This window comes from Ochotona curzoniae, unplaced genomic scaffold (assembly GCF_017591425.1).
Source record: "Ochotona curzoniae isolate NIBS_2020 unplaced genomic scaffold, NIBS_Ocur_1.0 contig_4504, whole genome shotgun sequence".
NCBI lineage: Eukaryota > Metazoa > Chordata > Mammalia > Lagomorpha > Ochotonidae > Ochotona > Ochotona curzoniae.
In genome coordinates, this window is record NW_024466309.1 from 1,997,359 (window position 1) to 2,024,366 (window position 27,008).

The window sequence follows — 27,008 nt, forward strand, 5'->3', positions numbered from 1 at the left end:
AAAATGGATATGATCTTGCTGTGGAGTCTCCTCATGCTTATTTCTGGAAGTCAAAACTCAAGATGCTTGGCTCAAAAAAATACAGAATTTGCAGCGGATCTCTATCAAGCTATTGGGTTATCTCACAAGAATAATATTATCTTTTCTCCCTTGGGAACAACTTTGGTTCTTGGAATGATACAACTGGGAGCGAAAGGAAAAGCACAGGAGCAGATAAGACAAACTTTAAAACTTCAAGGAACCTCACCTGGTAAGGGTCTTTCATGTTTATGTATATTTGATAAGATATGGTGAAATGTATTTTTAAAATATTAGATAAATTTTCTGTGTCATTGCATTTGAGCAAATTTTTAAAAACTTATAGAAAATAAAAATTTCAATAAAGTGGGGAAATGTTTCATTTCCTAATGAAAATGTTACAAAGATAATTTGCTAAGAAATTAACATCCATACATATACGAAATTGTGTATATGTTTGTACATCTTTTTCTGGTTGTTTAGCTAGTTTTAGTTAGTTGTGTTTCTCTGTAAGATGAACCTACTTAAAGGCATTAATATTTCAGAGGTTCTAACTTTGCAAGCTTATCAGAGAAGCAGCTCTACATATCTTCTGAGTGCTTTATTAATTTTCAAATATGTATCACATAATATAAATATTCCTGGAAATGGTGTCATAGGATTTACTGAGATTAATCAAGACTAAATCTGGTATATAGTGGAATACAATGACATCACAAAATAACACAAAGGAAAATTCTAGTAACTTCTTTGTCACCAACTTCTTTTTATATAAAATTGCCTTCATTTAAATGATATGCTGCAATCTCATCATAAATTGAGGATGCTACTCTCTTCCACTAATGCCGTGAGCTAAGAACCTTGATCTGCAGTTAAATGACCTTGTGACTTGGCACAAGTCATGTATCTGGCAAGTCTCTTCATGTCCCTATGGATTAGCCAATTTCCTTGTTCCTCCTGGCTGAGCTACTCTAGCTTTTATGTCTTTTTTTGTTCTCATTTTTGGGTCTCCACATGCTTACAAAATTGGCCACTCCACATTCTGGATGCCCGACACAATCAAACATTAAGTTATATTCCACTCATGACCTACAGATTCTACATGGATTTATTTAAGGAAATGAAACACACTTGCTCTTATTACTTATTCAGGGTCATGCATATGGATTCTTTTTAGTCAATGCTCAATGAGATCATTAGTCTGTAAATTAAATCACTCTCATAAGGCAGAATGTTTGAGATTCTCTTGTGCTACCCCCTGACATTTTTGCCTTAATTTCTGAGTTCACTGATTTATCAAAGGGGAGTGGTTTGTCATCAATCATAGACCTTAAATACATGACACACATCTAGTAGTTATGGCAAATGAGTTGGAACTACTTCTTTTTTGTCCTTTCTCTTCTTCTCATTCCTTTAAAGATGTTCATTAATTGTAAGTTGCTGAGGATTACTCCCCAATTCTGTCACTACATTTCTGATCTTAATTGATTCTTTTGGAGAAGTTCTTATGTCTTGAGAAGTTTTTTCCTGTTAGTCTCTTACTATCGAGATGTTTCTGGTTCAAAACCAACAAATGATTAGAACTGAAGTCATTACACAAACAAGAAAAGCAGATGAACTCTTTATTTACATAAAGAATGAACAGGTTATAAGTAATTATTGAAATTTTAAAAATCTAATCCTATAGAAACAGTTGTCACTGAAATTGTTTTATCTTAGTGAACTGAGAATCTTGGTGTTCCCATTACAGTGCTGCAAAATTGTAAAGATTGTTCTCTGCCCAAGAACAAGGGGGCATATGTCCCCAATAAGATGAGATAGGTCATGCAGTGGCAGCCCCCCAGTAAGGGCTCTTTTTGCACAAAAATGTCTGATTAAAAAAAATGTATCTATATGCAAAGGCACCCCTAATTTTTATTGGGTTCCTGATAACATTTTCCATTCAGTAATTTTCTTTTGCTATACTTATTTAGTGGGCATCTTCCAATGTTGAACCATTGGTTTGCATCACCAGAGATGAGCTTAATATAATTAATTTTAAGCTATGAAAGTGGAGAGACCCTCAAAGAAGTTGTTATTTGATATGGAGTTCCCAGAGTTCAGTGACTGAGTTTCGGGATTAGTGAGAAGGAATGGAACTATGTCAGCACAGTTTGGTACTGAACAGAACGTTACAGAGCAGAGTTTCCGAGCAGAGATATCTTGGGCATACTTGGCTTCCTGGCAAGACTGTGGTCAGAACAACCCCGTGCTGGATAGTAGGCCGATAGTGATTTCTTAGTTGACTTTGACTGCTCACTCGGTTAGTGGCTATGGTGGGAATGGTGAAAGGTTTTTATTGTTTTAAAACCTGGACAGGTACGGTTGCTTCTAGGAGAAAACTCCTTTCTGAATCTGAAATAAAGTAATATTGAGGAAAAGATTGCTCATCACTGGCATACTTGCTATCAGCATTCACTAGCACTCCATTCCGTGTCACCTATTCATATAATGTAGACTATGAGGCTACAGATACAAACTTACAACAACCAAAAAATGGGCTGAGTGAGCATGTAAAGACAGGCACCCTTCAAGTCGATGAAAGTGAATATTCTTATTGCAAATTCACATGGATTTTTTTTCCCATTTAACAGTTGACTGTTTGGGGTGATTGTTGTGGTATGCAGATAAAGCTTCCTCCTGAAATGTAGGCATCCCATCTTGGCACAGGTTGGTGTCCAGCCTGCTCCACTACCAATTCTGCTTGTGTGAATGTTTTGACCAAGTTTGGGGGGCCTCTGCCACCCGCTTGGGAGACCAGATGAAGCTTCTGGCTCCTGTCTTTGTCCTGGCTCAGCCCTGTCCACGGTAACCATTTGGGCAGTGAACTCGTAAGTGGACGACCTTTCTTTGTCTCTCCTCTGTAACTCTGACTTTCAAATAAATAAATAAGCAAATCTTAAAAAAGTTGACATCTCCACAAAATGCAACAAAGTGAACATTTAAATTATTTGTACTCACTTGGAAAGGTTCGTTGGTCATCCCTAAGTGTGCAAAAGTTGATGATATGAATCAGAAAGCTCAGATAACAAGCTGGAAACTGCTGTTTTTGTGTTGTTCCACGTGTCAGTATACATTATAATTATTTTTTAGGAGAAGAATTTTCTGGGCTGAAGTCATTTTTCTCTGCCATCGCTCAGAAAAAACAAGGATTTACATTTCATCTTGCCAGTGCCCTCTACCTTCAAGAAGGATTCACTGTGAGACAAGAGTATCTCCATGGCAACGAGGACTTTTTTCAGAGTGCTGTAAAGCTGGTGGATTTTCAGGATGCAAGGGCTTGTGCAGAGACGATAAGTACCTGGGTGGAAAGCAAAACCGATGGTAAAGTTTCCCATTTTAAAAAGTCATTATTTGGCATTATGTCCATCGTTTTTAATATCCTAAAGTAAAGAATGGCTGAATAATTTTCTGCTGGGACTCAAAGGACCAAATCTGCTGCTTCATTTCACTGTTATTTAAATTAGTATTACATTTTAAAAGCCAGGAGTAATTTCAGTTTGCTCTGGAAAGTATACTGATTCTTTTTTTTTTAAAGTCATATCTAGTTTTTTTTATTGCATTTCATTTTATGGCACCATTTCATAGGCTCTGGGGTTCCCCCAACCCCTCCCTGTACCCTCCCCGCATGGTGGATTCCTCCACCTAGTTGTGATATTACAGTTCAAATTCAGTCATGATTCTTTCATTGCAAGCAGGTACTATGCATAGAGTCCACCATCTTATTGTCCAGATAAATTCAACACTTTCTTGGGGAGACCATCTCTGGTCTGAAAGCAGAGCTGACAGAATATCGTCCCGACCAATTAAAAGCCACAGCATAACATCAACAACATTTCACAACATTTTGGAGTTAATTGACATGGTATTCAGTGACCAATATGTTAGAAAATGGAAGTTCTTAACCACGTCCTGTGACTACCTAATTAATATTTCTATTTTGTTTTATACACAACCAGCTGCTATACACCTTAAAATGGCTATAGGGTGCTATTCAGTTGTCTTGTGCCTATTTTCATTTTTGTCTTTAGCAGTTTATAGTGTTGAAGCATAATTTTTACTGAACTGGAGGATTTTAGGATAGTCCAAACTGGCTTATAACTCTAACACTTTTATTTATTTTTTTTGAGACATCCATTTATAGAATTCTTAGTGGAAAAGTTTTAGCAATAATCTTTGTTCAGACGTAAGCTGTTCATGTACGGAAGCATGACTGCAGTCATTGGCCAGGTGCAAGTGATAACTGCCATTCCCAAACAGCACATTGTACTTGTTTGTGCTAGTGTTTAAGAATGAGTGTTAATCATCAGAAACATGGTAATATAAACTTGAATTTCATTGAAGGTGACAATATATCCATAGTGATCACAAAGGAACGGAGGAAGCTAAAAGTCAGACATACCTGGTTTCAAATCCTCAAAATCGGTCTAGGATCTGTTTAAACAGAATGTGCTATTAACATTTCAGAAGTATTGAAACTCTTCATCATAGTAATATATGTGCACTGCCATGCTAGGGTCTCGCTTGACAGTGATTTGTTTCTTTGTTTCTTGCCGCGAGAAAGATTGTGATGGTGTGAGACACGACTGCATTTCTCTATGGGAAATTTCATAGCAGGAATCCTAAATTGTGGGGAGATATGGTAAGCAGTGCTCGCAGGATATGAAATGGATACAAACCAGACAGCTCTGTTGGACTCACACATATTTCTCAGAAGCTCTAATGGCACGTTGGCTGTTGAAATAGAAAACTGCTTTCTTAGCAATGAAGAATCACTCTAGCATTCTCCAATCTTCCTTTTCTGATGTTACAGGGGCATATCTGAGTGTGCTATTACTTTACTAATAATGAGAGCTATGCCAAAGATTTTAACTGCAATTTCAGTAATACCAGTAAATATGCAAAAAAAATATATAAATATTTTGATCTTATTCTTTCTGCATGGGAAACAGTTGTTGCAGATCACCACAGTACAGAGATCTGTTGCTGGGATATTTTGGTTCTTTCCTACTGCCTAGAGAAGACTCATCTACACTCTTTTCTCAGTGACATTCAATATCATTTCCCATCTTTCTCAAAGTTGGGATGTTTAGATGACCTGAAATGTATTCCAAACTGATTTGTGGAAGATATTTTTGCTTTCGCCTGCCTAATTCAGTTTCACTGAATCACTGTTGGGTAACTCTTCTTGCTTTCTCCTTCACTCTTTCAATAGGAAAAATTAAAGACATGGTTTCAGAGGAGGAGTTCGGCCCCCTGACTCGGCTCGTATTGGTAAATGCTATTTATTTCAAGGGAAATTGGAAACAGAAATTCAGAAAAGAAGACACAGAGCTCATGAATTTTACTAAGCAGAATGGGTCAGTAGTCCCAATTCCCATGATGAAGGCTCTCCTACGGACAAAATACGGTAATAAGAGACAGTATACTTTGTAAAATCAGTCTTGGGAATTGTCAGGTATATCTGATGACTGTTTTTGTTGTTTGTTTCAGGTTACTTTTCTGAATTCTCCATAAACTACCAGGTTTTGGAGCTGCCTTATGAAGGTGATGAATTTAGTTTAATTCTCATACTTCCTGGAGAAGGTGTGAAGATGGAGGAAGTGGAAAAACTGCTCAGTGCTCACCGGATCTTGAAATGGTCCTCCGAGATAAATGAGAAAACAGTGGAAATCAGCATTCCTAGGTTGGTGATGTTATTTCACTGTAATGCAGCTTATGTACGTGTTGATGGAGACATTTGGATAGCTGGATGAGAGGCAGCACGAAAGAAAAATGCACTGGAAAGTCCTCATCTGCTTTAAGGGCAAAGAGGAAGGTCTAGCCACACTCGCATAGCTTCCCTGTGAGAAAGACGGAGTTTAATTAGTCAATTTTGATGGTTTTTCCCCAAGAATTGATGTAGCATATGTCTTAACATTTCAATTCTGGAACAAAAAGTGATCATTATTTGATTATCTGCTTATCATACTAAGTTAGCTTCCCACATTTTCTTCTAACAAGTATTAGAAATATTTAACTTATATTGTGTTTAATGAAAACAAAATTGAAAAAAACACTTAGAATAGTATACATTAAGTAATAAAAACACCTTTGAGAGTGACATAACAGTCATCGAAGTACAAATCCTATCATCAATTTTATTAATCTTTAAGTACAATTTTTAGATACTTGGTACAAAATGGAAATTACAAAGGGATTCTTGGGGAGCAATAATTATAAGCATTAACTTCTTATTATGTGCTTCTAAATAATGGGCGAAATTTGAGAGCGAAAGCTGTGGCTAAATAACTCAATTTACACTTCATTATATTTTTTTTAAAGGAGAGTTGCTTAGTAAGTTGTATTTTGTTTCTTGATTCCTAAATTTCTCCAAGTCTCTCCAGGTCCAGCAGGTTTCTCTCTCCTTTTCCTACCCATCGGTCTACACCTCTTGGCTTGTGCTGCATGTTGCGGTCACACATGGTCGGGGATTTGTAATATTGTGCTTCCTAGTCTTTGTTCCTTCAACACGTTCAGTCCTGAGTGTATCCCAGTCACTCCTCCTCACCTCAGTTGATGATCTTTTTCTGAAAAACCCTAGAAAGCAGTTATTCTTGACCTCATCAAGGAAGAGGTCTGGATTCCTTGAGAGAACTTTGTGTACCAAGAGTTAGATCAAGCCAGGCAGTTACCTCTGCTCTGCAGCCACTGCTCTGCTGATATTCTCTTACTGTATGATTCAATTCTTTGTTTCTTAAAAAAGTGAAAATCCTCAAGCAAAATCTTTCACTTTTGTGTTCACATAAATCAATTCAAAATCTACAAGAACTTAGCCTAATCTATTTTTTTTTTTGCTTTTGAAAGATTTATTTATTTATTTTAATTTGGGAGGTAGATTCACTCACCAAATGGTTGCAATGGCCTGAGCTATGCAGATCTGTAGCCAGGAGCCAGGACCTTCATCTGGGTCACTGGCATGGGTGCAGGCTCACAAGCACTTGGTTCATCTTCTGCTTTTCTAGGCTACTAGCGGGAGCTGGATCAGAAGTGGAGATGCCAGGTTTAGAACTGGCATCCATATGGAATGCCAATATATGCTGGTGGAGAATTAGCTGTTGAGCTCTGGCGGCAGCTCTGTCTAATCTTATTTTTACCCTTGCCTTTCTTGATAAATTAGAAAAAAAAGTTGTATCTCATGGATTTTCTTACTCTAATTCTAGTTCTTGATCCAAGTATTAATGTATTTTTTTCATTTGTTTTTATGCTTTTCCTGCCAATTCCATTGATTCTTTCCTGCTCCCTGACTCACTTTTTTCCTATACCCCCACAAATAAAAATCTGAATTTCTAAATCTGATGTTTTCCAATTCCTTATCACCTACAGATCTCTGTTGGGTGATATTCTTTCCAAGACTTTCTATGTAATTTCTTAGTTTCCACTATGTTCCAAACACTAGGAATAAAACTGCACATTTGACAGATTACTTCAAATAACTGAAATAATGAATTTTGAAATTACATTGCATATCTTCACCTCAACTTTCCTGTTTTGAAGTTTGTAAAGAGTAATATCTTAGAGCAAATTAATGCTGAGTTAATAACTTTCCGTATCAGATACTAACTGTGGGTCTTTAGAGTCCCTCCCTTGGTTACTCTGAAGTTTGTGTTTTCTTTTTCAACATAAAATGTGGCTATTAAAACTCATAGCCAAAGTATTTCCAGCTTTTTGAGCCTTAATAATAATGGAAGCATCTTATAGTCAACTGACAATAGAAAATGGAAGACTTTGCCAGAATTCTCTTTCCTGTATTTTAAGGAATTCCTTAAGGAATCTTTCAAAGACCATAAATTCCTTCAAGTTGCTGAGTCTAGACAGTCTCTTCAATCTGTGCTCATATAAGCACTGCTATGATGTAGGTATCAGGCTTCTTTCAATTCATCCAAGCACAAATGTTATGGATTGAATTCTGTCTCATCCCTCTTAATTCATAGGTTGGAACCTTAACCCATAATGTAACCTGATAATGTGACCTTATTTGGAAATACAGACATTGTAGAGTAAGCAAGTTAAAGCAGGGTAATTAGAATGGGGTCTGGTCCATTATGAATTCTGTCCTTGGAAAGAGGGGACATCTGTGCAAGAGTTCCACATAAAGGGGAGAGGTTATGAAGAGAAGTAATCAGTATGGCCTCTCCAAGCCAAGGAAAGGCATTAAGAAGTCTTTGGTCCATAGCACCCCAAAGAAACTCCTAATGTCTGGATTTTGGGCTACTTGCTTTCACAACTGTAGGGTAATACATTCATGTTTAGTGAGCTGCATTTTTTGGTGGTGTTTCATTGTAGAACATGAACAAAGTCATGTGCTATTAGGTATGATCACTCTTGAAGTGTAGCCAATTGCTGTGTGTCACCTCTTACCTGTTGATTTCCTTAGCTTTTCATTGCCATTGTATCAGGACCCAGCCCTTATCATCTACCTTTTACACAGCACCCAGGTCCTTCACCTTTTCCTGACAGAGAGAGAAGGTCACCCACAGGATGGTTTGTGCCTTCATCTTATGAAACATCTATATTCTGCCCTTCTAGTTCTATTTGTGTAATGAAAAGCTTCATTATTTTCATAAAAATGAACTAGTTGTCTTGTAAGATGAATTGGAATCTATGTTTATATAGAAACAGAAACATTAGTTAGTGGTTTGTACTTCACAGTTCCATACAACTTCCAGCCACCAGTGGTTTTTCAAAGGTGGTTTCAAGGGAAGTGTCTCAATACCTCTCCTCACACAGCAAAAATTCTGGCAAATAAACATGAAGAAATGATGCCTTTTTTCCTTGTTAAGAAGGCCACTGCACAGTTAGTTGCAAACTATAATCACAATCTGAGTCTCTCCCATTGCATCCCCTTTTCTTGAAGGTGCATTTCCATAATGTCTGACAAGTAAATAGCAACTCATCTTTTAATTTTTTAAAAGAGATTTATGTATTTTACTTGAAAATCAGAGTTACAGAGAAAAAGAGGGAGTGATAGAGATCTGCCACCTGCTGTTTCATTCCTCAAATGGCTGCGAAGACTAGAGTTGGACCGTCCAAAGCTGCAAGCCAGGAGTTTCTTTCCCGTCTCCCACATGGACTCAAAGGCCCCAAGACTTGAGGTGTCCTCTGTTGCCTTCGCAGGCCATAAACAGAGAGTACATTGAAAGTGGTGTAACCAGATCACAAAACAGAACACATATGGATTCCTTGTGCCACAGACGGTGGTGAACCAGCTGTGCCATCATGCATGCCCTGTCAATTCACAGTCAAGACTCCACTTGAAATAACCACTTCCACACTGATTCTCCCAGAGAGGCCTAGTCAGAACAAGCGATTTCTCCTTATTTTTAGAATGTATCATGCAGACTAGTGTCATGTCCTTGTTACGTTGTACTGGCACTTCATGCTAGCACTCTTGCCTACCGTGTTGAGTGTGAAGTTCTGAGATGAAAGGGTTATGTCTCATTCTCTAGCTCATTTATTGATTTTATAAACATAATATGTGCTAACTGAGTACTGTTCAGTTAAATTGCATAAATATTTCCAGGGAAAGAAATTCTATGTTATTATCCTTTATCTAATTTTAACAAGCTCAAGTCCAGAATTCAGTTTTCCTGTCATCTTTAATTCATTACCTCTGAGGACCTTGGCACGGCGCCTCCTCCTTCGAATAGAGGCAGTGTAATGAATCACAGGATGTCAATCATTCACTTAGAAGTTTCTCACGAAGAAACAAATGAGAATATTTTACATTTGTCTTTTCAATTCTCAGAACATAAAATTCCTATCTTGATTATTTAATCACAGTTATACAATATCACATTTCAAATATATTCACTTTTCAGTGACAGAAATTGTTCTCATTTCTTAAGGAAATGTTTGATATGTGTGCTAAGTTCCTTAAAAAGTTTAGCTCATAGAACACACTTTTTGAATTCAGTCTGTGAAGAATTAAAGTAACGCACTGAAAGTTCTGAAATCTTTTTTCCTTAAGTAAACAATTCCTTTACAACAAAAAGATACCCATTTAAGATCTGTGCTCCATGCAGCAGAGGGAATACAGAAGCTGGCTGGATGCTCAAGGCAAAGAGTGGCAGATTTCTGCTGCATTATCCAGGTAGTGTGGTTCTTTTACACCTGGATGAGGGTATAATTGCTTTTAAACTGGAAGCAAAAGATTTTGGCAAAACTGAAGGACTTTAAACAGGTGTGTTGGTTTTCTGGTGCAGCAAAAGAGCAAAGCGTACTGGATAGCGGAACCCAACAGACACCTTCTATCTGGCACAGCTCTGTTGGATTCTAAGGTGAGCTGTCAGCAGGGCCATGCGCACTCTGAGTGGGCATGAAGAATTCTTCGCTCCTTCGTTGCTTCTGGCTTTGGTCCTCAGTCTGTGGTGTTCCTGTGCTTGTAGGCGTGTCATTCCAGTCTTTGCTTTGTCGCGTGTTTATCTGTCCTCACGTGGCTTTCTCATATCTTGTAAGGATATCAGACAGTGTGACCTCAATTTTAATTATTTAAACTATTTAATTATTTAATTATTTGGGTAGTGACCCTATTTCCAAATAAAATAAGCCTATTTCCAAATAAAATACTTTGTAAAGTGCTGGAACTTAGGGGTTTGACAGAGTAATACAGTGCGAGGCATGTTGCTACTCATAAAAGTGTCCTTCCTAAATTCTGCAAAGTTAGGTGGATACAAAGAGAAGTTGACGATAAGAATGCTTGTATATGAACTACCATAGCAGGGAGCAAATAAGTGATAATTTAGATTACAGTTGCTATTTAAAGCACAGTTCTTCCCTCTGATATATAGCTTAAAACTGAGGTAAACAAGATGAAGTATACTCTGAAACTGTTGGATGCTATCCACTGCTTTCTCCTCTAACTTAGAAGGGATTTAACTTTAGGCATTGTCCTGAAGTTGGATATTAGCTAGGCTGGTCATATTACCTTGTTTAAATATAATACTGAAAATAACTTAGAAGATTTTTTTTTAATGTTGGAGAGTTTAACACATACTTGCACAGTAGATTTGGTAATTTGTAAATATTCTGGGTATGTAGTTTTATTTTCACATGTATGGGGAGAAGTTGCTATGTATATATATATGTATATATATATTTCATACAAATGTAAGTCACTTTTCTGTGGAAGGCAAATAAAAAAGTGGCTTTCATTTGTATGAGACTTAAAGGCTTAAGTATTTATATTTTCACTACATCTTGCATATCAGTAGTCTGACTTGATATGTCTCATACTTTAAGATAAGGAAAAGGTAAACTTATTCAACTACTGCTGGGGGAGGAAGGCTTAGATCTTTGTCTTTTGCCTTATGATGTTAGAAATTTATTATTTCCTAAATAGCTGATTTCTGTTGAAAAGCAGAGGTTGAGACTCTGTTATGGGCAAAAGGCAAAAGCAGATATGGGAGACATTTATGCTTCCTATTACTAAAATGGTTATCCTTAGAACCACAGAAGGTTCTTGTGGGAAATACACCAGGACCATCAGGATTGTCCAGCGAAGAGGAATGGGCAGGAATAGGCAGGGAAGACTAGGCATTCCGGAAACACCTGGCCAGTGAGCACCAAAAGCTATACTGATAGGCAAAGACTATATGAAGGGTAAGTCCCATATGCAAAGGCAGCTTTTGAAGGTTTCCAAGAGAGATGGTGGGCTGATTTAGGAAAGTGTTTTGAAAAGATATATTTGTTAATTACCATGACTTTCCTCATGTTAGTAACATGTTTGAAAATTTCCTTTTCTCCTGATTCTATTTCCCTTTATTATATTTATTTTTTTAAGATTTATTTTTTAATTGAAAGGTCAGATATACAGAGAGGAGGAGAGACAGAGAGGAAGAACTTCTCTGTTAATTCACTCCCCAAGTGACCACAATGGCTGGAGCTGAGCTAGCTGATCCAAAGCCAGGAGCCAGGAGCCTCTTCCAGGTCTCCCACGCAGGTGCAGGGTCCCAAGGCTTTGGGCTGTCCTCTACTGCTTTCCCAGGGCACAAGTAGGGAGCTGGATGGGAAGTGGGGCTGCTGGAATTAGAACTGGCACCCATAAAAGATGCTGGTGCATTCAAAGCTAGGACTTTAGCTGCTAGGCTGCCATGTCGGGACCTATCTTCATATTTTTGAAGAGAACTTCTGTTGGGTTGTGAAAACAAAATTGGAGTTTTAGAAAGCCTTTATGGGGCCTGGTGAGGTAGCCTAGCTTTATATAGGATTCCACAAATATCTTTTTTTTCTCTCTGCTGGGAAAATTCTTCTTCAACCTTGTGTTTATTTCTACATAGCAGTTATATTAAAATTATTTGTTTATTTTCTCCACTGGCCTGTGAACTGCTTGAGAGCAGGAGAGCAGGAGAGAGATGTGCTTCCTCTGTGAATGCAACACAGAGCATTAGTCTGAAAATGGTGGTCTGCAGTGGTGTTTGCTGCCTTCAGCCTAGCAGTGCTATTCAGACTTTTAAAGAGAATAAGATCTAAACCCTGAGAGGTCACTTAAGAAACTTGGACAATTTACCCATATGCAATGAGTGTTTAAAATGGTAGCTACATGGAGATGAGTAAAAACTTAGCAAAGCAGAAAGCAGTTGTTCCCTCCCCCCACCCCCGCCCCAGAGAGTGTGATTTTGAATGTGGCTTAGGAGGGAATAAAACGTCTTGAAGTTCTAAGTTGGGTTTATTAAGACAATGATGGAACTGTGCTTTCTTTTCACTTTAAAGCAGACATTAACTGGGCAATATAGATTTCTGGAAAGTTCTGGGGTAGACTTCAGAGAGACTTTGAAGCCCTCGATGTTATTTACAATTTTATCTGTGTTGCAACACCAAGTGGCCCAAGAATGACTTAAGTCTACATTGAGAAAGATCTCAAAGAGTGAAGGAGTTGGAGGGACCTCTGTCCCCCTAAAAAAAGGCTTGTCTTAAAACAGAAATTTGAATGTTTCTTGAATTTTCAGCAGGTCTTACTCATGTGACATCCATAACATAATTTGGTAGCATTTGAGAGTAGACTGCTTTTTAAGCAATAGATGTTTGTATATATAAAACACTCATTTAATGATTATTCAGTGTTAATCATCTGTCTGGCCTTTTTGCTTCTTATTTTTTGCCTTTTGCAATGAAATGAGCCCTGGATGGAATGAAGATGAACACACTTTAGCCTACAGATATTATGACCTGCTGGTCTTGAATAATGTTTTGATCAGAAGGCAGTTGATTTCTAATGGAGCTGAGTTTCAATCATGATTCTGTCACCTGTATTGACCTTGAACTTGGAAAAGTATTTCCTTAGCCTGTATTTTTATGTGTTAGTGGTAATGATAATTGCTGACTTGCTAGGATTTTTTGAAGATTAAAACTATAATCTGCATTAAGTGCCTAATGCTTGGAAGTGCTGCTTCACATCTGGATATTCATGGCTCCAATAATTACAGATAATTAGGGGCTGGTTACAGATTATACTTTCATAAAATGTCTGAATGGGTGAGTTTTTATTGCTGTGAGTTTCATTGAACTATATTCTTGCAAGATTGTTACTTCAGTGGCTATTTGGTTATAATTAGATACTAGGTATCATAATAAGTATTACAATATTTCTTGTCATTATCCCCAAATTATTGGTCATTATACTAAATATAGCCAATTCGTTGGCAGATTTGAATGTATATTCTCCAATTTTGAAAAGTCCTATGCTCTATTCACTTTAAAGACTGTGGTAATAAAAACATAAATTCCTGTTAATGCCACCATGCTGCCTTTGTCTTCTTTAGTAGAAAGTTACAAGGAATGTTGAAAAAATGCTATAAAACAAGCTTTTTTTACTATGGTCAGACTGGATTTTATTGTTTTTGAAACCGCTTGTTTGAGATGCAGAGATGGAGAGAGCTGGGGAGAGACAGCTTTTGACTGACTCTCGGAATGAGCAGCCTAGGGGAGGCACTGAAGGCAAGCAGCAGGACCTCAATCTCAGCCTTGGATACGGGTGCCCGAGTGCCACTGGTTGGGTCACGTGTCCCAGCTGGCGCTTAATAGGCCACATGCTGCTCCCATCAGTGGACATTTTTAAGATTTATTTTATTTTGATTGGGAAGACAGATATAGAGAGAAGCAGAGACAGAGAGGAAGAACTTGCATTCGCTGATTCACTCCCCAAGTGGCTGCTACGGCTGGAGATGCGCTGATCTGAAACCAGGAGTCAGGGGCTTCTTCTGGGTCTCCCACACGGGTACAGGGTCCCAAGGCTTCGGGCCATTCCCGACTGCTTTCCCAGGCCACAAGCAGGGAGCTGAATGGGAAGCGGGGCCGCCAGGACACAAACCGGTGCCCATATGGGATCCTGGCACGTGCAAGTCGAGGACTTTAGCCACTAGGCTACCGTGTCGGGCCCGCATCAGTGGATTTTGATGTGCATGCTTGCTCATTCCAAGTAATCTAGGGTTTGGAACGACTTAACGTCTTTCAAAAGTACAGATTATTTTTACCAATGACTGATTCAGGCACAGCGCAGTTTTGCCATGGCACTCACTGTTGTGAAGAATTATAATTAAGAAGCTGTTTCAGTGTTTCACTAGTAAGATGATGATCTGATTAAATCACCCACGCTGATCTCAAGCCTGAGTTGTGGCTCTCTCTGCTAGACACGCAAAGGTCCTTGAACCTATAAAGGTCCTTTATATCAAGGCAAGGAGCACAGGGAGTTCTCAGGGCATGCAGGTAACACTCCTTAGGCACAGTTTCCTGGTATTTTCCTGATGTAGGAAATATGCATGCGTTCTGCTCGACAAGGTTGCAAGTCTTTCATAACTGCAGTTTCCAATCTATTTTTTAAAAGCAAGTTAATGGCATGTGCATCTATGAAGATACTAACTCTTTCCTTTTTATTTAAATGTCAGAGTGCTTCAGCAGTCGCTGTTGATTTGGAATCTTTGCGAGTCTTGGATTTTGGGGTTATTTTCCTCTTCACAGATGAGGTGTACTGAGGCATGCAGAGGACAGCGAGTCCTAACTCACCCCAGCTTCTGAAGCACTGCTCAGCTCCTTTCCCACCTCTGCCCGATACATTTTGCTTTTTTAAGTTTCTTTTGAAGGAAATGTTGTTTCCTTTCAAGCTTTTACCCTTCATGGGCTCTACTGAGAAAAGGACCCTGTGTGTCGTGAATTGGAAGACAGTAGTAGCTGTGCTGGCAGACAGCAGCGGTGACAGCTGTGTGTGCCTCCGCGTGCCTCAGCAGCCAGCTCTGTCTTCCCCCCAAGACCGTCGCCTCCTTTTTGTGCTCACAGCATCCTAGTCATCTTCCAGGAACCATCGTTAATGGTGTGAAAAAGCTGAGGTGGTATAATTACTACAGGGAAGTTCTCCCGTTTGTTGGAAGGCGCCAACCTGTTGGACACTTAGCCTTTATAACCAGTTTTGTTGGGTGCTGTGAACTCAAGGTAGAGACTTCCTCCTGACCACCGACTGTTACTCTGGAAGCCAGTTACCAGCAATACATCCCTGACTGATGGGCCGTGGGGGAGAATGGTGTGATATGTCAGGAAACACAATTGAGACCATGAAAACAAAAGATTTCACTCTAGGAACATTTACAAGTCACCTGCTATCTGTTAAAAATAAAATAAAAAAAGCTGCAGCAAATGTGCCCGAACTTGGCGTCTCTCTTCCTTTATTCTGGTTTTTTTTTTTTTTTTTTTGACAGATTTAAAGTAGAACAAAAATTAGATTTCAAAGAGCCTTTGCATTCTTTGAACGTGACTGAGCTGTTCAATGGTGGCTGTGACCTCTCTGGAATAACAGGTAGGTTGAGAGCTGTCTGGGAATGCTCATGTTCGTTTGTCTTCTTGGTGTTGCATTAACCATGCATGTTAGAATGTCAGGCAAACAGTCTAAACATCTTTCCCATGAGGTAATGTAGGTAGAATTATTATATATGTTTTTATTTCTGTCCTTTTTTGGATTTCCTTATCTGAATAACAGGAATTATAACGATGAATCTCCATCAGTCTTAGCTCTAGCTGATAAAACTCTTGAACTAATTTGCAAATGTCAGCTTTGTAATAGAGGTTCCCGTGATATCAGCCTCCACAAGCCGCAGGTGACGGGACCGTTGTCACAGTGCCGCCGGCAGCCTGGGCAGCAGAATGCGTAGGACTGGAGCAGGTCTCAGTTGGAGCACCTGTGCCCAGAGGACCTGAGCATTCGCGCACGGCCATGGTGCTCAGTGGTGCAACGTCATCAAGACGGCTTTTAAATCACCCTGTTTTTATGTACACATATTAATATATTCATACTTATACATGTATATACTCCATTATAGTTTATTTGATAGTATATATTTACATAATCATATAAAGATATATATATATATATGACCACAGAGCAAAAGGGATTTAAGGAGCGTTTGTCCCAAGTCACTTACCCTTTTCTGAATTGAGCCTTGTGTTTATAAAGTGGTGCTTAATCACGCATCTTGTCCTTCTAATGTGTCTGTGTAGCCTCATATAAATACCTCGGGCTTAAAGAGGCATTCATTGATTCATTGACATGTAAATTGTGTGGAGGGTGGATGGCGGGGCTCTCTTGGAGGAATGGGTCTCACGGGGGGATGCCCGTTGCCACCTTCACACACGTCCAGCTTGTTGCACGCTGACAGGTGCACTGACCTCTGCCGCCAGCATCCCCAACAGGACTGAGACGCTCACGGTAATACAGCGCTGGGGCACTCAGTGCGCCGCAGGCCAGCCACCCCACCAGCCTGCAGGAAATCAGACTGCGTTTCAAATATCTCTGCTCTTTCTGGCCTTAGAAGTCTCACTCAAAAAACCTTGGACTTTTCGAAAGAGCACTCACTACACAAATTCCCGGCAATCGGTAACTTCTGTAAAATTCCCTTTCACAAGTATTTTGTGAAAGACAATATCCCTGGAGTGCTTCATAAAACAATTTGTGCAGAGAAAAATACACAACCGGCATTTTCTGCTCTTTTTTCCCAAGGTTACTTATTTGAATTATTTTCACTAATATCATTCTTAGTGGCTTTTGGGGAAATTAAAGGTATATGTATGGAAACATATTAATATGAGGTATTAACAATAGGGAAAACTGGGTAAGGGGTTTAATAGAACTCATTGTGCTTCTTTAACTTTTTTTTTTGTTTGCAAATGTAAAACTATTTGGCAATAAAAAGCTATAGCCTAGTTCAACCTCTGGCACAAAACAGATGCTCAGTGAATTCTGAACACAGAAAAGCAATGGGAGAAGGGATATGCTGATGGCCACTTACACAGCTCTCAGAAGGTTTTTTTTTTAAATTATTATTTAGCAAAAATGCACTTGAAATTTTAAGGAAAACTAAGGAAAAATCTTTTACCAAATTGTAGCAGCTATGAGTTTGTGAAGACCAGAGTCCTTGTTCTAACTTCTTGTCTCTCAAGTTCTGCTCTTCTCCCAGGCTTCCCTAGGCAGTGAAGTGGATTACCAACACCAGGCAGCCAGACAGGGATCAGGGCTCCACTGACTGCTCGATGGGCACTTGGGGTGACGCCCAGGTCTCTGAGTCTATCTGATATTTGTCACTGAGCTGGACTTGTATGTAAACCCGGGAGAGGAGGGCATCACTTTACGATCCTGAGAGACCACTTGCTGAACTTCAGTTCTTCTACACTTCTGATGCTGTCTTTTCTCTATTTTATAATTTTCTGTTGCTTGGCATTCTTATCCAACCAATTAACTTATGTGACGAATGTTTGATGGAAACCAACTGCACGCAAAACTGAATCTGGAACACTGATGTGTATGCTCTTGTAAAGCCAGCCTGACAGGGCTCAATTCTGCCGCTCAGCAGCGCCGCCCTCTGCGGTTCTGTGTCAGGGTCACTTCAGACGCAGTAATTGCCCCAGGGGAGATAGGGAAGCATTCTCTCTCAGGGAAAACAAACAAACCGGTAAGGCACTTTCACACTGAACCCTTTAACAGGTTTTTAATGCACAGCTCTGAGGTGATTTTATAACAGACGACACAAAAGCTCTTTATCCTTACCAGTCTTGAAGGAAAGTACATTCTGTTTAAAATCAGATCAGAATTGAATACAGAATTTGAAAGGCAAGTTAGCTTTGAGTTTGAATACATAGGATGAAATTAAGTCAGATCTGGAACGCTTCTTTCATCCCGTCTTCGGAGCCTGCCGGAGGGAGGCTGGACCGCTTGTTCAAGCATCTCTCTTTGACCTGACCTGATAGAGTTGTATCACTCTTTGTCTGCCTTTTACAGAGGGAAAGAAATTCGATGTCTCCATCTAGCTCTATGTTATCACTATAGGAGTAAAAAGATAAACCAAATGTGTTTCCAGTAAATTGGCTAAACGGGAAAGTTTTTCTTTTTCTTTTCTTACTTTATTTGAAAGTGTCATTAATCTTGAACCTTAGAGGTTATGGCTCTTTATTTTTAACCCTTAAATGTGTCGCTGTATTTTTTTTTTCTGCCAGATTCATCGGAAGTGCACGTTTCACGCATCATGCAAAAAGTTTTCTTTGAAATAAACGAAGAAGGCAGTGAAGCTGCATCATCGACTGGTAGGGAAACGTGGAGTTAGGGGTGAGGGTCAGGGTGCCAGCCCCCTGCGGGACCCCGGTGTGAGGGCCAGGAACCAGCACCATGAGGGACCCCGGTGTGAGGGTCAGGATACAGCACCGTGAGGGACCCTGGTGTGAGGGTCAGGGAGCCAGCCCCCTGAGGGTCCCTGGTGTGAGGGTCAGCGAGCCAGCCCTCTGAGGGACCTCGGTGTGAGGGTCAGGGCGCCAGCCCCCTGCGGGACCTCAGTGTGAGGGCCAGGAACCAGCACCATGAGGGACCCCGGTGTGAGGGTCAGGATACAGCACCGTGAGGGACCCTGGTGTGAGGGTCAGGGAGCCAGCCCCCTGAGGGTCCCTGGTGTGAGGGTCAGGGAGACAGCCCCCTGAGGGTCCCTGGTGTGAGGGTCAGCGAGCCAGCCCTCTGAGGGACCTCGGTGTGAGGGTCAGGGCGCCAGCCCCCTGCGGGACCTCAGTGTGAGGGCCAGGAACCAGCACCATGAGGGACCCCGGTGTGAGGGTCAGGAACCAGCACCATGAGGGACCCCGGTGTGAGGGTCAGGATACAGCACCGTGAGGGACCCTGGTGTGAGGGTCAGGGAGCCAGCCCCCTGAGGGTCCCTGGTGTGAGGGTCAGGGTGCCAGTCCCTTCTGGGACCCCAGTGTGAGGGTCAGGTCGGGGCTAGCGCCTTCCTGTTCCTGGTGTTCTTTTGTCTTTCAACGTCTAGAATGATTGTGTAAAGATTCATACATAGCTTCGGCTACAGCATAGTGCAAAAGAGAAAGGCAAGAATTTGATTAAGACTTGAGGTGCCCAGTTATTTGCCTTCTAAATAGCAGATAGGATGTGGAGAAAACCTTACAGCACAACTGTGAAATCGAGATTGGTTAGGAATACTCTGTTCAGTAACTGCATTGAATCTTTTTTCTGTCATTAGACCACGTTACTGTGCTACTTTTCTAAACCATATTTTATTGTTTCTAAGTCAATGGCTCACAAACTCAACTGCAGGTTCATTCAGAAATAACTACAATCTGTGCTGGTGGGACTCAGAGGGCCGGGTGTTTCAGTGTGAGAGCCAGTGGTGGGCCGTGAGGTGCAGCCTGCCCTGGTCAGCGTGGCTGTGACACACACAGCAGAGACAATGCCCACGCTCCCCTTGAGAGAGCAGCAATGTCGGTTTCAGGCCCAGTTCTGGACGGTCTGTGCTTTTCAACGACGGTCTGTGCTTTTCAAGATAATAAGTGTTTTGCGTGCATTCCATTTGAGAAGCTCCTCTACGCTATATTTTCTCCAACAGATACATGTTGAATAGTATTGCGGTGCATGTAAATAACTCAAAAAGAGAGGGGAGGAAAGCCTTTTCATTAACATCAAAAAACTTTAATCTTTTAGATCATTCTTTATCTTATTTGATTTTAATGAATGTTTCAAAAAACGTTTAAAGATTTCTTCATTTTTATTGGAAAGGCAGATATTCAGCTAGGAGGAGAGACAGAGAGGAACATCTTCCTTCCATTTGCTGATTCAGTCCCCAAGCGGCCGCCAATGGCTGGAGTTGAGCCAATCCAAAGCCAGGAGCCAGGAGCTTCTTCTGGGTCTCCTATGTGGTTGCAAGGTCCCAAGGCTTTGTGCCATCCTTGACTGCTTTCCCAGGTTACAAGCAGGGAGCTGGAAGGGAAACGGGGCTGCTGGGGTTAGGACAGGCACCTGTATGGGATCATGGCACATTCAAAGCGAGGACATTAGCCGCTACGTTATTGTGCCAGGCCCGAATATTTCAAAATTTTGCATCATTTAAAAATTATTAAAATATTCCCCTAATTATATTGTCAATTTACTTTTTGTGTTACATATTTATTTTTATCTGACATGCAAAATTATATTTATGAGGCACCATGTAATTCTTCTATGTATTTTTATACTGTACAATGTTCAATGTAGTTAAACATACATATTTCCTTGAACACCTATTATTTCCTTCAGATGAAAATATTCCAAATCCTCTCCTCTGTTTATTTTTGGAGAAATTACCACACATGGTCATCATGTGTGGTCATCTACTTGTACAATGGAACACGAGAACATCTCGGCTGTAATTTGTGACCCATCCGTCAAGCTTTCCCCACATCTGTTTCTCCAGTGTTCTCGCTAGTTCTGGCAATCACAACTATATTCTGAATTCAATTCTTAAGGAACTTGAAAGGTTGCATTTAGGTGAGGTTGCTGGCTCACAGAGACATTTTAATCCAGAGACATTATTTTTTAAAAAAAGCTAACAAAGTTAGTATAGATAATCAGTGGATTGTTCCACCGTTGAAATAGACACCTAGCAATGTGACCTGACTAGAGTTTCTTGCAAGACTCTTCTGTGAAGAATTCTCAGGGTTTGCCTCACTGGGAAATATTTTGTTTCTCCACTTCTAGAGCATCACTTCACTGGTTACAATATTCTTGGTTAGACTTTTTTTTTTCTTTTAACACCTATCACTCCACTCTCTTAATTGTTAGGGGTTTTTGCTGAGAAGTCCCTTAGTCTGATGTGTTTCTCTTGATGTGTAGCCAGGAGCCAGGAGCTTCTTCAGGTCTTCCAAGTGAGTGCAGGGATCCAAGGCTTTGGGCCGTCCTCTGCTGTGAAGGAGTCCAATAGCAAGAAAGCCAGTGTCCATTGGAAATTGGAACAGGAATCAAATAGACCTTGCTTACGCTGGTTACTCTGTTGTTGGCAAATCCTCAATGTTCATTCCAAATCTGCAGCTATCTGATTTGATTATCCTTACAATAATTTTAAGGAAGCGACAGGTCTTAAAAGCTCTGAGTTCACAGAATACGTTAGGAAAAGTAAGCGCAAAATAAATCATTTCAACTATCTGTGATTGCCACAAGGCTGAAATATGCAAATGAAGTGCAAAATATCTGGATGGGGGAAAGAATTAATAATCTTATGAAAATGAATAATACAATGTATATTAAAAGTGGTCAGAGAATTACTATTTAAGAGATAACATTTCAAACTACTTCTACTGAATTCAATTTAGTATCTGGCTTTCTTCCTCATTGAGCATAAATACAAATTTAGAATTATTCCGTGAAAGATCTATTACTTATTCTTTTGCACTCGGTTTTGAAACTCATCACAAATTTCTCCATTTAGAAGATAGTGATTATTTTTGCATGTTCAAACTCTTCACACAAATAACCGTTCCGTGCACAGAATACTGGGGAAATGTGTTCTGTACTGATCTCTCAGTGGGAATTGTTAAACAATTGTCTCTGTCTCGTAGGTATGCACATCCCGACGATTATGAGTCTGGCTCAAAATCAATTTATAGCAAACCGCCCATTTCTGTTTATAATGAAGAATAACCCAACAGGTACCTTTCTGGAGAATTTTCTGGGGGAGCTATCAAGTTATGCAGACCGAGTCCTAATTTCTAGTTGTTATATTAAATTGTTTATTCTTCCTATTTGCATTGGTTAAGTACCTGTTATGAATCACTCTTTGTATTTTCAGTGATGACACGGTCCCAAAATAGGACAGTGACAGTAATTTTTACTGCCAGACGTTTTGTAAGTGGTAGTCATTTTACATTCCCATTCCTAACACTAACACTCCCTCCAAATCATATAGTCAGAATGTGAAAGAGTAGATATTAAGGTCAACTGTGATGCCATCATAGAAGAGAAAATTCAGAATTGTGGTCATGAAATATTTCAGAGGTGGATTCAAGTGATTACTTTATTGGCATAAACTCTGGGGAGAAAGCAAGGCTCAACTGAACGTCAGTTTGGACAACTGATGACCGTGATTCCGTTAAGCATACTGTGTGATAGAAGAAGGAGTGGATTGCATTGGCACTTCACACTGAAACTTCAAATTGTCTGTAGAGACATTGTGGCACAAGTTTTCATGAACAGAGGACAGATATGTGAACACAGTGAAAGGAAGTATGTTGCTTAGAACTGGTTCTTCAGCAGTCTTAATGCCCCTGTGTGTAGTATGGTAGACCACAAGGCTAGAAGTTGCACCTTACTCACGTGTGTACCCATTGCGGTATGTGCTGAAATGTCTGTTCCGAGTGCTGGACACTCCAGGCACAGAGAGAGTGTGGGCTGAAGTATTAGACCTGCCTCAAGGGCAGCCCAACTACTCATCTTCAGATTAAGTTGCTTATCATCTCCAAACCATGTTGTCATAATTTTCTATTGGAACATAATTCCAATACTTGCCTATTAGAGTTACATAAAAGAATACATGAAGCTTATAACACCGTGGTTGGCACCCACTCAATGTTCGTTGTGAATCAATCCACCAACCAACATAAATGAGTTAATAACTGAATAAAGGAATGAAAATGTAAAAACTTGCTCTATTCATTGGTTTACAGGGAAAATAGGTGGATGTCAGAACCTGCCTGTATTCTAGCAACTGGGGATACTCATATTATTGGCCCAGTGAGGGGTGCATCAGCCTGCCTTTCCAGGCTCAAAAAAACCCAGTCTGAATGATCAGTCTGAGAATTTTTCTTGGAAAAACTGGAATAATTTAAAAATTGCTGAGGTTGTACTAACATGACTTCTGTTGTAGTAGTAGATATGTCAGTGATAAAATATATTCTAAGTATGTCATTTGATCTATACAGTAACCTTTGGGTAATGTTAACTGCTTACAATTAGTATCTAATTACTGAATATAGAGAACAGAAGGAAATAAGCTGCATTAGGCAACAAAGCACAAGTGGATAATGACATTTAGAATAATTAGGTTTGACTCTTATTTTCCAAGTTGATGACTTGTTATATACTAAGGACCATGCCATAGCTATCCGTAAAATGGTAGTGAAAATTCAAAGATCTAAGTGACTCATTTATTTGTTTATTTGTGATAACACTAACCATGAAAACAGACAAGTTTAGTGTTTTATGATCTTATTTTAATGAGACTTTCAGACTATGTTTACTGCTTTAATGAATTGCTTAAAATGAATGACCTGTAATTTATTAGTAGCTATACATTAATGCCATATAAAATGTTGGAATGGTTTGTTCTCTTGAAATAATACACATTCAGTGATTTACCTATTTTTATATCACAAAAGAATCCTAGGAAGTTGTGGGATTAAGGGAGATAGTGATTGAATACCGCCATACTGACCTAATAAGTGGCTTCGTGATTACAAAATGTATTCAGTTGACAAGTTCTGAGTATGAAGAGGAACGATTTTAGGTTTAAATAATTGATTTTAAACCAGAGTTGACACTTCCTTAAACAGGATTTTGCATGCAAATCTATACCCTATCTATTCATATTCAGTGGATTTTATATTTCAGTGTGCTCACCTAAGCTAACCTTCAGAACAATGAAAAATTTATTTCCCTTTTTTTGTAGACTGAGGGTGGAGGTCAACTTTGCAGATACTGCGACATAGCTGTGGCTGAGGGGACATGATGAGCAGCACTGCTGTGGTTACACTACTCCATACATGTCACACATCATTGCGTTTGGAATTCTGAGCTCTTGGGGTCCATAGGAGAAGCAGACTATACATTATTTATTAGGAACTCACTTTATGCAAGAATTAGGTTTAAATGTGATATCATATTTAATGTTAAGAGGTGAAATTTATCTCCATCTTATATAGAAGATATTTGCAGCTATTGGTTAAATATAGGGAGCACAATATAAAAAAGAAGAAAAATAATTGTGATTTACATTTTTATTCCATGCTTTAACTTGCTTTAAAATCCCTTCCTGTCGTGTAACAGGATGTTTTGCTAATCTGCCCGCTTCAGTGGTGTGTAGCTTGGTGACTCACATTGAAATAGGAAAGCAGAAAAAGCTGGCACCAATGGCTTTTATAAAATGTCATACACTTCCTCATGTTTATGTTTTCAGCCATTGTCTTCAAGCATGATGTCGGTGTCTGTATAAATCAGTGTCTTTGAAAAGTTTCAAGCAGTTCTGGCAAGGATTTTAATGCCATGGCATTAAGATACAAGACTGCCTGCTGATTGTTACTGTGACAGAATGTAATATCCATCCTGATAAAAATATTATATATTAGAGGACTATGGGTATTTGTTTCCTGTTTACCAAGAACCATTTTGAAACTTTTAAAAATATTTATTTATTTTTATTGGAAACACAGATATATGGGGACAAACACATATAGAATGGAAGATCTTCTGTTTTCTGGTTCACTCCTCAAGTGGCTACACGGGCTGGAACTGAGCCGATCTGAAGCTAGAATACAGGAGCCTCTTCTGGGTCTCTCACGTGGGTGCAGGGTCCCAAGGTTTTGGGCGTCCTCAACTGGTTTCCCAGGCCACAGGCAGGGAGCTGGATGGGAAGTGCAGCAGCTGGAACATGAACCGGTACCCATAGGGGATCCTGGCACATGTAAAGCAAGGACTTTAGCTACTAGGCTACCGCTTTGGGCCATATTTGTGAAACTGTGAAGCAAGGCATTAATGATTACAATTATTTACTGTAAGGGAAAAGGTGAAATCTCCTGTCAATTTCCAGGGTATTGGCTGTGCTGACTGTAGGTCATCAATATGAACAATCTAGCATAAAAAAAAGAACCACTCCACTGTTATTTCAAACCCAAACATCACTTTCAGTAGCCTTAAAATTATGTAATATATAATACTATATCTATATATATATATAGACATACAGATAATTTTATTATATCTGAGAATAAGGATTTTACGTCAAGGTTAAATTTGACATTGATCCTTCATAATCAATTCCCTTACATTATTTAAAAGGAGTTACACAGAGCCCTTTAGCCTAGTGACTAAAGTCCTCTCCTTGCAAGCACCGAGATCCCATACAGTTGCCGGTTCTAATTCCGGAAGCCCTGCTTCCCATCCAGCTCCCTGCTTGAGGCCTGGGAAAACAGTCAAGGACAACCCAAAGCCTTGGGACCCTGCACCCACGTGGGAGGCCCGGAAGAAGCTCCTGACTCCTGGTTTTGGATAAGTACAGCTCCAGCCTTTGCAGCCATTTGGGGAGTGAACCAGCAGATGGAAGATCTTCCTCTCTCTCTCCTCTCTATATATCTGATTTTCCAATAAAAATAAATAAATCTGAAAAAAGGAGTTACATAAGCTTGATAAATCGTTTATATTTGTTTTGACCTGTGGTTCTTAGTTCTTTTTCACTTGCAAATACAGAATGGCTGGAAATAGGTGTTTGTCTAATTACTGGCCATTAGGTCAGCTTGACGAGGATTTGAAAGTATACTAGTTTGAAAATATTGTCTTTAGTGGTCAGGCAAGCTTTGGCTCAGAGAAGAAGGCAGGAAAACCTGTTTTTAACTGGTGTGTTTGCATTCTAATCATAGATTGCTTAGGATTTAGATCTCTGCCATGCTCATCACCATCTTGTTATGCTGTGTCAGCCTGGCTACTTTATTCTATCTAGAACACCTGTATGTCACTTTATTTTTGCTTTTCTATATGCAAAGCAGAACTAACACGGTTTTCTATGACAAGCCATTGTGGGTGTTATGTTTTGCTCCATACTTAGCGACAAATAGTTAACAAAGGTGTAGTGGTGTGTTTTAGATAAAGGAGAAGGAATTTCATGTCAGACATTGCCTGTTTTTCTTGTAGGTAAAAAGACTAAGTGAATTGTCAAAATACCCTGAAAAACTGAATACTGTCATTTTTCTTTTTCTAGAAATTAATGCATGTTTTTCTTCTTTCCCTAGAGTCGATTTTGTTTATGGGAAGAGTGACAAATCCAGATACTGACACAATGAAGGGGAGAGATTTTGATTCACTATAAATAAAGAGGAACGTTTCAGAACACGTAACAATTCCTGGAAAATGATCAATCAACAAACATCATCTTTAAAATGTTTTCTGTGTCTCACTTTTTGTTTAAAATCATGCTTATATTAATCTTATTAACATAGGTATATATTAATGATTATGTATGAATTTGTTTCTAGTTTTCCTATACTTTATAAATTCTATAAGCATTGATAGCATTTGGCTTGCATACATTTTACTATGACGTATATCTTACATACAAATTGATTCAATTCATAAGAGACCAGACTATCTCAATCCCAGGTATAAGAACATTATCCAAGCCCCAACAGGTGTTGCCAGGAGAGTGGTGATGGTGCTGGCCTGTCTAGGATGCTACTTGCCACACAAGCGTTTAGTATTTGTGACGGTGCACAAATTTGGGGCGTTTAATCTTGTTCTACAACTTGCCTTGGTTCAACACGTTTTGGAACACATATTGTTTCCTGCTTATTGGCACTTTAAACTGTAAGAAGTAGAAACGGTGAGAACTCTCATAAAGCTTTCCTGTTTGAGAGTCACAGCCCAAGTT

The 27,008-nt window shown here is 39.5% G+C and overlaps 1 protein-coding gene across 1 annotated transcript; it reads left to right on the plus strand.

Annotated features, from left to right (window-relative positions):
- Window positions 1–26,450, plus strand: SERPINI2 (serpin family I member 2). Its single transcript, XM_040986386.1, has 8 exons — window positions 1–250; window positions 3,151–3,381; window positions 5,273–5,467; window positions 5,551–5,743; window positions 15,783–15,880; window positions 18,568–18,654; window positions 21,937–22,026; window positions 26,374–26,450. Exons 1-8 carry the CDS (start codon window positions 4–6, stop codon window positions 26,448–26,450), a joined length of 1,218 nt encoding a protein of 405 aa, XP_040842320.1. The 5' UTR covers window positions 1–3.
- Window positions 26,451–27,008: the final 558 nt, after the last annotated feature.

Bases quoted from the DNA above. Each gene is read 5' to 3' on its own strand.
- SERPINI2 (XM_040986386.1), top strand. From the start codon at position 4: ATGGATATGATCTTGCTGTGGAGTCTCCTCATGCTTATTTCTGGAAGT. The intron at 3,382-5,272 runs GTAAAGTTTCCC...CTCTTTCAATAG, and splicing joins GGTGGAAAGCAAAACCGATG to GAAAAATTAAAGACATGGTT. The intron at 5,468-5,550 runs GTAATAAGAGAC...TGTTTGTTTCAG, and splicing joins TCTCCTACGGACAAAATACG to GTTACTTTTCTGAATTCTCC.